The sequence below is a fragment of the Tiliqua scincoides genome, chromosome 10 (genome assembly GCF_035046505.1).
Source record: "Tiliqua scincoides isolate rTilSci1 chromosome 10, rTilSci1.hap2, whole genome shotgun sequence".
NCBI lineage: Eukaryota > Metazoa > Chordata > Lepidosauria > Squamata > Scincidae > Tiliqua > Tiliqua scincoides.
The window spans coordinates 25,937,199-25,949,481 of record NC_089830.1 but is presented as its reverse complement, the minus strand read 5'-3'; the positions used below and the strand labels follow the sequence as shown (position 1 = coordinate 25,949,481).

Genomic DNA, 12,283 nt, shown 5'->3' with positions numbered 1-12,283 from the left:
CTCGCCTCCTTCCCTGACAGGCCCGCCGTCGTGCGTCGCCGCCTCCGGTTGGCCCGCCGTCTGGGCGTGGCCTGTAAGGCGTTCGCCGATTGGCCCGCGCCCCAGCGCCCTCCGTCTCCCGCTCGTTCACGCACTGTGAAAGCCGCTTCGCTATTGGACGCGCGCGCGGGCCGATCTATAAAGAGCCTTCTCATTTGACTCTTTCTCCGGGTCCGTTGCGTGATTGATAAGGGACGGAGGCGGGACCGGTCTCCTAACAGACCAATGCCAAGCCGCCTTCCCTACTGACTCCCCATTGGCTGCGCTGTGGATTTGTTTGCAGGCGGGAGGGATCTCTGTCTCCCCTCCTATTGGCTGAGCTTTGGTTGACTTAGAACAAATGGCCGCCCAGGATACATTTCTGGGGGGGAGGTGTTTGCGTCCAGCGTTCTCATTGCCTGTACTACTGGGAGATCCTTTCTCATTGCCTGGGGCGAGATTTTCTTGGGCCTGCACTGCACTGAGTTGGTGCAGCTCAGATGGCCTCTTGCACTGGGATCTGGGCACGTTGCACAAAGTGATCCAGTGCAAAGCAAATAATTAAGTTACAATAAGTAATTATTAAATTAATGATATTAATAAAAACATTAATTACTTTAATTAATTAATAATCACTTAATTACTTAATAATAATTACTACTTCCTCTTTGCCGACGATGCAGCTGTCACTACCCACTCTGCCAAAGATCTCCAGCAGCTCATGGATCATTTTAGCAAGGCCTGCCATGATTTTGGATTGACGATCAGCCTGAAGAAAACACAGGTCATGGTTCAGGATGTGGACTCACCTCCCTGCATTGCAATCTCTGCGCATGAACTGGAGGTTGTCCATGACTTTGTGTACCTTGACTCAACGATCTCCGACACTCTTTCTCTCAATACCGAGCTAAACAAACGCATCGGTAAAGCAGCTACCACGTTTTCTAGACTCACAAAGAGACTCTGGTCCAACAAGAAGCTGACGGAACATACCAAGATCCAGGTCTACAGAGCTTGCGTCCTGAGTACACTTCTGTACTGCAGCGAGTCATGGACTCTTCGCTCACAACAGGAGAGGAAACTGAACACTTTCCACATGCGCTGCCTCCGATGCATTCTCGGCATCACCTGGCAGGACAAAGTTCCAAACAACACAGTCCTGGAAAGTGGTGGAATCCCTCGAATGTATGCACTGCTGAAACAGAGACACCTGCGTTGGCTCGGTCATGTTGTGAGAATGGATGATGGCCGGATCCCAAAGGATCTCCTCTATGGAGAACTCGTGCAAGGAAAGCGCCCTACAGGTAGACCACAGCTGCGATACAAGACCATCTGCAAGAGGGATCTGAAGGCCTTAGGAGTGGACCTCAACAAGTGGGAAACCATGGCCTCTGAGCGGCCCGCTTGGAGGCAGGCTGTGCAGCATGGCCTTTCCCAGTTTGAAGAGACACTTGGCCAACAGTCTGAGGCAAAGAGGCAAAGAAGGAAGGCCCATAGCCAGGGAGACAGACCAGGGACAGACTGCACTTGCTCCCAGTGTGGAAGGGATTGTCACTCCCGAATTGGCCTTTTCAGCCACACTAGACGCTGCTCCAGAACCACCTTTCAGAGCGCGATACCATAGTCTTTCGAGACTGAAGGTTGCCAACATGCAATGCTGTAGAGCAGTGATTTTCAACAACTGTACCGTGGCACACTTGTGTGCCGTGAATGGTCTGCAGGTGTGCCGCGGGGCTTTGGGGAGGGTCATTTATTAGTAGGGCAATTGGGGGATTTGAGCCTCCTACCATCAGCATGGTGTGCCTTGGCAATAGTCAAAAAACTGATGGTTTGCCTTGACAATGTTAGTGCATTGTCAGTGTGCAATGAGATGAAAAAGGTTGAAAATCGCTGCTGTAAAGGCACAAGTATTATGATGTCCCAGTTGCTGATGAGAAGCCTGGGAGGGAGGTACTTGCCTAAGGCCATCTTGTGTGTGAAGGCAGAAGCAACAGTCAAACTGGGAATGTCATATAGGAAGATGCTGAGGATTCAGCCTGGGGTGTTTGGATGCAACGCAGGCGTTCCACCACTGGGCTCTGCTGCCTCCTGGAGTAGGCTGTTTTTGCCTTCATTCTGCAGGCCTCTAACTTTCTTTTCTCTAGGGAGAAAGTTGTGTTGCACCTAGACCTTGGCTATCCCTCCATGCAGAGAAACATGACAAAGTGTGTTTTCCAGTAGATTGGAAGGGGGAGAAATCCTATTCCCACACACTGCTATCCCACAGGTAACAACACCAGTGAATGCCACACCACATGGACACAGCTTCTGCTTACAGAGAGTAGGTTTATTAAAGGCAGAAAAGTTTAAACTTATTAAAGGCCCAGCACTGTCACAGCTGGACACAGGCTAGCTATCGTGATCCAAAACTGGATTTGTGCTTCCTTCACCGCTTGTCACCTGTTCCCTTTCTCAGGGAGCAAGTGTGAGGTTTCTGATTTTATCTCACACCACTCTTGCAAGGCAGTTAAGACCGAGAAATGGTGATTGACCCAAAGCCACCCTATTCTTTTCATGGCTGAGTAGGGATTCGAACCCGGGTCTTTTTGGCCTGTCCGCTATACCACACTGGCTTGTGTGGTGGACTTTGTGAAAGGTGAAGGGAAGGGGAGAAGCTAAGAAAGCAGGGCAGAAAAAAATGTGCAATTTGAATGTAAAAATTCCCCATTCAGTTTCCTGAAAAAGTCAGCAAAGAAAGAAAGAAAGAAAGTTGCTAGCTCTGAAGACTGCAAAGATTTGCTTGGCCAAATCTCAGAAGCTGGAAAAGTGGCAGAATAAGTGAATTTCCATTTGGGAGGGGGGTGTCTTTCACTGTCCCTTGCTGCTTCTCCCCAGTCCCTGGCAGCAAACCCAGAATCAATAGCAATGGTTTGTAATAGCAAGGTGGAAACAACTGAAAGAGCAAATGTATGCAAGTCCAGAGAAATAACACACCTTTGCTTAATAGGCATTAAGGTCCGTGTGTCACAGCTCTAACTTTCTTGTTGCAAAATTTAGGTGGTCGTGTGCAGGATTTTAAGAGTTAGGGGTTTGAAAAAGTGCAGAGTCAATGTGGCTGAAAGGTTGGCCAAGTATTCCATTGCTTGCTCTTGTGGGAGCTGCTCAGAGCAACAGGAAGGGCTGCCTTCCCCTTCCCCCCCCCCCCAGCCTCAGCACCTAGGATTGGAAAAATGCATCGTAAATAAGCAGGTACCCATCGCTATACATGTAAAGCCTGCGGTCGTTGGGGTTGTAGCTCAAGGCCTGCACTGTCTCGGTGATCTTCTCCAATAGGATGCTGGGACGAGCCTCTTTTCCTGTCTTAGTGTCGTAGGAATAGAAGATCTCCTCACGGTGGGTGCTGATGGCATGAGTGGCATAGAGCACCCCACAGACCATGAAGGCGTTGGTCATAGCCGGCTTGAACTCTGAGGTGACCCAGGTCTTCTCCACCACCAGTGTGGCGGGGTTGACCCGTCCAATCACCAGGTTGCCCTCAGTCCGCTCTGTGGCATAGAGGACCCACAGGCCGTTCTCATCACCCGCCAAGTCAATGCTGTGCCAGTTGGTGCCAGCATAGGAGAAGCGGTTGTTGAAGGCTGCATTGGGCACAGCCTTGCGCTCCACTGTGTTGGTGTCCAGGTTCATGCGGCACAAGTCCCGGGCGTTGAAGCAGTTGTAGAAGAATGACCCGTTATAGAACACTGGCCCGGCCCCCTGCCCAAAGCCTGGGATCAAGCTGTCGGTGGGGTTCTTGTAGAGCAGCAGGTCTTGGTAGGAGGTGTGGAGGCGCACTGCATCCAGCCGTCGTCCATCGGTGTTCAGTGGAGCTACCCAGTAGAGGTTCTTCCTGGCCGACTGCACAGAAGACTCCCTGCCCCAGGAGCCGTACTTATAACCGGAGCCTTTCCAGTTCATTTGCACCACTTGAGGCTTGCTGACACGCCAGAGTCCATGGTGATCGCAACTGCCTGGGTGAGGGAGAGAGAAACCGGGGTGTGACGCTGCTCCTCATGTGACCCCTCCCCTATTATGCAGGGGATGGATAGAGTAGACAGAGGGGTGTTCTTTTCCCTCTCGCACAACACCAGAACCAGGGAACATCCACTAAAACTGAGTGTCAGCAGAGTCAGAACAGACAAAAGAAAATATGGTGGGTAATTAATCTGTGGACCTCCTTGCCACAGGATGTGATGGTGGTATCTGGCTTAGATGCCTTTCAAAGGGGATTGGACAAATTTCTGGAGGAAAAATCCATCACAGGTTGCAAGCCGTGTGCAACCTCCTGGTTTTAGAAGTAGCTACCTTAGAATGCCAGGTGCAAGGGAGGGCACCAAGATGCAGGTCTCTTATTGTCTTGTATACTCCCTGAGGCATCTGCTGGGCCACTGGAGATACAGGAAGCTGGACTAGATGGGCCTTTGGCCTGATCCAGCTGGGCTCTTCTTATGTTGTTATGTTCCTACCTACACCGTGAAGCAGTATGTGAGGCAGTTGTGAAGATACAAACTGAATGGCATCCTTACCATAAAAAGTCTGGGACCTGAGCTGTGGCTTTTCCCTTTGGCAGGTGTCAAGGCGCTCCTTGAGGGCCGAGAGTTCCCGTTTCACAGCCATTATGTTGTTCTTGTCAAAGGACTCCAGCTTGCTTATGCTCAAGGAAGCGTTCTGGATCTAAGAGAAGACACAAAGCCTGTCAGGAACCAACCATGAATTAACCGCATAGGAACTTTTTTGATGAATCAGACCATTTCGGCCCAATGTTCTTTTTCCCAGGAGTGACCAGCCAGATACCTCCAGGAAGCTCGCAACCAAGCTTGGCCTTGTTTTTTTATTCCCAGCATTTGGAATTCAAAGGTATGCCATGGCTGTACGAGGAGGTTCCGTTTAGCAGTCAGTGGGAGAAAGAAAGAGAGAGGGTGCTTTCCATTCAAATTAGGTCAGAATCCACTGCGTATATTGCAAAGAAGTGAGATGGTTTTAGGTCCATGGGATTGTATCACACCCCATTTCAGGCCCTACGTTCTATTAAATTCCTAACAGGAGAGTTAATTAGCAGAGAGAGGCAGGAGGTGTATCAGGGAAAAAAGGGACAGCCCTACTCATGTACTAATTTGGGTTCACAGACCCAAGATTTCTTGGCATCTGAGGTCGACAAGGCTGTTATCCTCTACCCCATGCCAAATGCTGCTCTCTCTTACTCAGCGGTGGGCCAGCCATTGCCTCTGCAGCTCTTCCTCCCACTTTCTGGCTTTGGAAAAAGAAAAGGGGGGTGGATAGACAAGGAAGTGTGGAGGAGAGGAGAGCGTTGGGCTAGAGAGCACCAGGCACTCTAGCACACCACTCTCCTCTCTTCCATCCAGTCATCCAGGGAGATGGGCAGCAGGCTTTCCTGGCCAATCCACGGACAGGCCAGCTCTCTTTGTAGCAGAGACAGAACAGAGTGTTGAGGATTGCTGTTTAAAAAAAAATCTGCCTCTGCAGTGGCATCATTAGCAGTTGTGTCACCCGCTGCGGGAGGCCAGTGTGTCACCCCCATGATGAACCCCTTGCAGTGGGGCAGGGCGACGCCACGAGCAGCGGATGTGGTGATGCACCATTGCCCGGTCCCCATTGGTTTTTTTTTGGCTATAACTTTTGATAGAATAGAAATATTTCGCCATGGTTGATTGCGTTCTGCGTGAAATTATGCATTGACTGATATATAATATTATGGTATTATTTGAAAATACAAAGATTTTAAAAATTTTGGCCAGTACTGGTGTCACACACACACACCCCGTGCTCGTTACCCAGTGCGTCTCGCACTCCCTGCACCCCTCGCACCGTGCCTCTGACCTCTTTGTGCAGAGTGTTCACCGTCTCGTCGCTTCCATTGAGGGCCGACTTCAGGTGGTCCACGAAGGCCTCCATTTCCTGGATCTCCTTGTGCAGCTCTTTGAAATCGAGTGGTGTAGGCATCACCTCTCCCGCCTCCAGCAATTCCAGCCTCCGGGTGGCGTTATCCAGGCGGGCCTCGTATTCACCAAGCTGTTGCTCGTATTTCTGGATCTGAGGGCAAAAAGGGAGCCAGGCTGGTGTAGTGGTTCAGGAGTTAGACTTAGACCTGGAAGATCCAGGTTCAAATCCCCACTCGGCCATTAAGCTTCTTGAGCCAGTCACTCTTAGCCTTGCCAACCTCATAAGGTGGTTGTTAGTACAAAAGGAGAGGAGGAACTATGCACGCTGCTCTCAGCTCCCTGGAGGAAGGGCAGTATAAAAAGATGAAATTATAAATAAAAGTGGAGAGGACTGCCAACACTAGTGAACTCCTGATCTGTAGACATGTTAGTCTGTGCCACCTTTTTTAGGCATGGTTCCAAACCACAGATGGGACTAACCCTATCATTAACCCTTAGAATGCTGGCTCCCTCCCCCCACTACGTAGCATGCATCTTAAGCAGATAGTGTCTGGCAAGATTACCAGTCATCATCATCGTCGCCCCCCACCCCCCACCCAGCAGGACTTTAGCAACTGCCCAACAAGCAGAATTTCAATGGGGTTCCATGTTTCCCAGCACTGCACCTTTATGTTGGGGGGAAAAAGCTGAACCTGTTGAACTCCTGGTTCTCAGGGAATAGCTAGAGGCAGAGAGGCTAGAGGCACTGTCTGTTCTAGTGGCTGTCTGCTGGTATTCATCTGCATCTTTTTAGATTGTGAGCCCTTTTGGGACAGGGGGCCATTTAGTTATTTGATTTTTCTCTGTAAACCGCCTTGTGAACTTTTAGTTGAAAAGCGGTATATAAATACTGTTAATAAATAATAATAATAAGTGCCAAAAGCAATAAGCAAGACTTATCAGTTAGTGGGTTTATTAGGGCCCGAGACTTCATAGGTAACATTCCTTTATTTCATGCATGTGGTGGACGGAGACATTTGTTGGGTATATAATCACATGGGTTGAGGTTCACAGGTCTGTAAACTGCCATTTGCTCAGTCTCCAATGGTGCGTGGAAGTCCCCTAGAGGTGATCAGGCAGGGAAGCTTTCATCAGCTGGAATAAAGCTTGCTGCTGCTTCTTTTTTCTTTCCTTTTGGACCTAAAGACACACACCGCACCCACACACCCACTCCCCCTCCATACGGGCTTTCTTGAGGACTAGTAACTTTTATTAATTAATCTAGAAGGCTGGAATAAATCCAAATGAATGAGAACTAACGCAAGGGAGGGGGGAAGTCCAGTGAGAGTGCGAAATGTTAATATCTAAAATGTATCTATTTTCACTTCAACATGTCCAGAGAGTCTTTCTGAGCCTTGGCAAGAGTGCGTGCCTGCCTGCAAATGTTCTGTCAGCAGAGGGCAGTTGCGTCACACACACAACACAGACCAGAAATGGGATCAGTTCCCAACTGGAGTCACTCCACTTCAAGCAGCCTCTTGCATGAGAAATGGATTCCCTCCATCCCTGTGGAACTCTGTTCCCTCCTGCAAATGTGTCTCCAGCCCCCCAAAGTCAACCTATAAGCCTTGACAACTGTGACACGCAAATGTCACAAATGTCACTTGGTTCTAGGGAGGAAAGAACCAAGCCCAAGCCCAAGCCCAAGTTGAACAGCATGTAAACATAGTCAAGTCTTTCAGAATGATCCACTACCTGTCCCAGAAAGGGGTTATCCCCAGATTTCCCAGGAATTCCCTCTCTGGGGAAGGGGGGGCGTTGGGTTCCCACTCACCATTGGAGGCTAAGCAAATGGTTGCTTACAGACCAGGTTCAACCACCTGAGAACGGAAACTCATGTGCTTATACAGTGAGCCTTTTATCCATGGGCTCAGCACCCGTGGATTTCAGTACCCACAGATGCCAGGCCCGGTGATGGAAGGCCTCCGGGGACCTCCTGGATGCAACCAGTCACTTCCAGCCATGTCTGGAGGTGTTCTGAAGCCCTCCAGCTGTGGGTGTAATTAGTGGACTTTAGTATCCATAGGGGAACCTGGAATGGATCTCCTGTAGATACTGAGGGCCCACTATATACCCAATGAATGTCTCTGTCCACCACACGCAACCCTTCTCCCAGAGTGGGGGGATTGCTGATCAGGGTGGTAGGAGGCCGGCCACCCTCTTTTAAGACCAATAGAGGCTGCTGTGACCCCCTGCAACCTTTTCAGCTGTGGCAGTGGCTCTGTGAAGGTTACAGGACTTGGGTGACACACATGCATGCCCAAAGCCAGGACCGTTCCCAGATATTCCTCACCCCTCGGATATAAGCCTTACCTTTTCCATCTCCAACTGCGCAAGGCGCGAGAGGTTGTGGGACGAGGTCTCCAGAAGCTCCACCTGCTCTACAGGGAAAGCGTCACCTGGAAGGATGACCGTGCACACGCAGCGTCCGCCGGCATCAATCCTGCCCGTGACATTCTGTGCAGTTGTGGCAGACAGCAAAGGGGATTTGCAAGCAAGAGGCTACTTTAAAAGGTACCTTTAACAATTGGGGCACAATGTTAGTTATTTTTCGTATAGGTGTGTATGGAAATAGTGGTGGCAAGCCGCATCTTGGAGAAGCATTCCCTCTTCGTTGGAACACAGCACGGATGCCTCTTCCAAGATGGCTGCTGTTGTGACATAGCCACGCACCATCTAAAAATACTATATTTTTCCCCCTTCATAACCATTGCTTAACCCCATGTGGATTAAACAGATCAATCAAGTAATCATTTGAAATTAATCTGACAAATCAAAGATTATGACTTTAACTGGTCGGTAGTCCTAATTTTAACTGATTGTGCTGGAAGTCAGTTTAGGAACTCCGTGGAAAATTCCCTGGCGAAGAAGGAATGAGGTTTTGAAACAGGTCATGTTCAGAGGGTAAAGCAAAAGATGACAATGTGTGCACGTGATGCAAAAAAATCAAAACTTTAGATATAGGCTGATGGGTTCTGAGCTGTCTGTGACAGATCAGGAGAGAGATCTTGGGGTGGTGGTGGACAGGTCGATGAAAGTGTCGACTCAATGTGCAGCGGCAGTAAAGAAGGCCAATTCTATGCTTGGGATCATTAGAAAAGGTATTGAGAACAAAACGGCTAATATAATGCCGCTGTACAAATTGATGGTAAGGCCACACCTGGAGTATTGTGTCCAGTTCTGGTCTCCGCATCTCAAAAAGGACATAGTGGAAATGGAAAAGGTGCAAAAGAGAGCAACTAAGCTGATTACTGGGCTGGGGCACCTTCCTTATGAGGAAAGGCTTCAGCGTTTGGGCCTCTTCAGCCTAGAAAAGAGGCGCCTGAGGGGGGACATGATTGAGACATACAAAATTATGCAGGGGATGGACAGAGTGGATAGAGAAATGCTCTTTACACTCTCACATAACACCAGAACCAGGGGACATCCACTAAAATTGAGTGTTGGGAGAGTTAGAACAGACAAAAGAAAATATTTCTTTACTCAGCATGTGGTCAGTCTGTGGAACTCCTTGCCACAGGATGTGGTGATGGTGTCTGGCCTGGATGCCTTTAAAAGGAGATTGGACAAGTTTCTGGAGGAAAAATCCATCACGGGTTATAAGCCATGATGTGTATGTGCAACCTCCTGATTTTAGAAATGGGCTACGTCAGAATGCCAGATGCCAGGGAGGGTACCAGAATGAGGTCTCTTGTGATCTGGTGTGCTCCCTGGGGCATTTGGTGTGCCGCAGTGAGATACAGGAAGCTGGACTAGATGGGCCTATGGCCTGATCCAGTGGGGCTGTTCTTATGTTCTTAAACTACAATTCCCAGGAGGCCTTGCAGGTCTCTTGTTATCTGGTGTGCTCCCTGGGGCATTTGGTGGGCCGCTGTGAGATACAGGAAGCTGGGCTAGATGGGCCTATGGCCTGATCCAGTGGGGCTGTTCTTATGTTCTTAAACTACAATTCCCAGGAGGCCTTGCAGGTCTCTTGTTATCTGGTGTGCTCCCTGGGGCATTTGGTGGGCCGCTGTGAGATACAGGAAGCTGGACTAGATGGGCCTATGGCCTGATCCAGTGGGGCTGTTCTTATGTTCTTAAACTACAATTCCCAGGAGGCCTTGCAGGTCTCTTGTTATCTGGTGTGCTCCCTGGGGCATTTGGTGGGTCGCTGTGAGACACAGGAAGCTGGGCTAGATGGGCCTGTGGCCTGATCCAGTGGGGCTGTTCTTATGTTCTTATGACCATCCTGTCCATGAGGCTGGTTAAGGTGGTTGCTCCAGGTGAATTAGTGGCGGGGTGCCTACCTCCTCTGTTACTTTTGCATCCGAGAAGGAAGTGAACGTGTGGAGGCAAAGAGGTCACTAGGCTCTCCAAATCCAGGGAGCAAGAGTAAAAGAGATAGCGGCTTGCACAGTGCCAGATAAGGGGGGGGGGGAGGGTGATTGGCACTGCTGCCAGGGGTGCCACAACATCTTGGGCTGGCTTTAATTATTGTTAACACACCAATGTCTTTCGATCAGAGGAGGCTGGACGATCGAAAGGTGCCTTAAATGGAATCTGGCTGTCGGTCCGTCCAGGTTGATGACTCCCATTGGCTCTTCAGCAATACCTGGGCTTGAAACCGCTGCTTGCAGAACATGTGCTGATGCCACTGAGCTACACCCCCCCCCCCCAATGCTCACACACTAATGTGAATTCAAAGACAGAATCCGGCTCCTGATAAGACTCACCTTTGAGGTGACAGAGTGTAGAAGAGAGCAGACGACGGCGAACAGGGCAACAGGGGAAGCCTCCATCGTTCCCGAACCCTAGGCCTGCCTCAGCTCCCCCCTTTTTATAGAGTCTGCAAAGGGGTGTTGGCCAGGGGTGGGCAATCACCACCCCGGTTATGTCATGCTGATCCTGAGATTGACCGGTTTCAGCCTTGCAATAATTGTAGGGTTTTGTGACTTCCGAGGCAGATAAGGGCTTGAGATGGATTAACGTCCTCGAAAGGCAGTGGCTGGACCTCGCAGTTGATATGTGTGGGAGGCAACCATGTTCGTCTTTCATATGCCTGCCCTATTCAGGTACAAAATGGGGGGTGAGGGGCATCTGCTTTTTAAACCAAAGAAGCATATGGGTGAGGGGAGCTGAACTCTTCCCCATTTTACCCCCACCCCACTCCATTGTTCCTCAGCTTGGGTCCAATACCGGCAGTGGACCCATCTGACAACAGAAGGTGTGCATGTGGGAGGGGATGGTTGCACTCCCCTCCCCCACGTAGCCATGAAAAGTAGACTTGGCACTCAACTGAGTGCTTCTCAACTAACAAAGCCAATGTTGCTGCCCCCATCATCGGGTTTGCACCTGAGTGCTGCTACATCAGGAGTAGATGGGGGGGGGGACGGGCTGCAAGGCAGAGGTGGGGAGAGCAAATCCCCCCCCAAATACAACAGAGTCAGGCGCTATACTCAAAACTCAGATTGTACCAGGGCAGGACCTTTTTTCCTGCTTATTCATTCATTCATTCATTCATTCATTTTCCACATTTTTACACCTCCCTCCCTCCAAGGAGCTCAGCTACATGGTTCCTCCCTTCTTTTTGTTCTCACAACAACCCTGTGAGGTAGGTTAGGCAGGCCCCAAGGTCACCCAGGAAGCTTCATGGCTGACCAGGGATTTGAACATGGATCTTCTGGGTCTATGTGGTCCAGGTCAACTCTATGAACCACCACACCATCCTGGCTCTTGTTTTCACTGCAAACATTCAAACCTGGGTCAAGTTCCTAGCCCTTAAGGTGCAAAGATAGGTACTGGGGCAAATCTGGCAATCATGTCTTGCTTCATCACCACCACATGTGGAATTAACCCGTCGTCTATGTTCACACCACACTCCCGCACTCTCTGCCCTGCCACCCCTCTTTCTCCCTTTCCGGAGCGCCCTCTCTTTCCCAACTTATCTCTTGCAAAACTGCCAAGGGACAGAGAGGCGTTTGTCTGCCTCCACTGGGGGCTCGGCCTACCCCTCCCCATGCGCAGGGGACAATTGCAAAAGCGCTTAATCCCTCTCACCCCAGATTATGAGGCAGAGACTTGTGGTGGAGATACCCTCCTGAATGGGCTGCCTTGTTCTCGGCTGCTCGCTGAAATTGAACTGTCAACAATTAGAGCAGGCAAGCCCTGAATGTGCTCATTGATGGGGGTTTCTCCTCTGTCTAATGCAGCAGGGAGGACAGGACAGAGCTTGTGCCCCACCACCACCACTGCAGTGGTAGTTTGGAGCAAACAAGAGTGATTGCAAGGCCTCAGTTTGGCTGCCCCACTTCATGTCAACCTGTTCT

General features: G+C 50.1%; 1 protein-coding gene across 1 annotated transcript; it reads right to left on the bottom strand.

Moving 5' to 3' along the window:
- Positions 1–3,213: 3,213 nt before the first annotated feature.
- LOC136661096 (olfactomedin-4-like) lies at positions 3,214–10,756 on the bottom strand. Its single transcript, XM_066638116.1, has 5 exons — positions 10,691–10,756; positions 8,289–8,432; positions 5,875–6,087; positions 4,563–4,710; positions 3,214–4,007 (listed from the first exon to the last, which is right to left on the bottom strand). Exons 1-5 carry the CDS (start codon positions 10,754–10,756, stop codon positions 3,214–3,216), a joined length of 1,365 nt encoding a protein of 454 aa, XP_066494213.1.
- Positions 10,757–12,283: the final 1,527 nt, after the last annotated feature.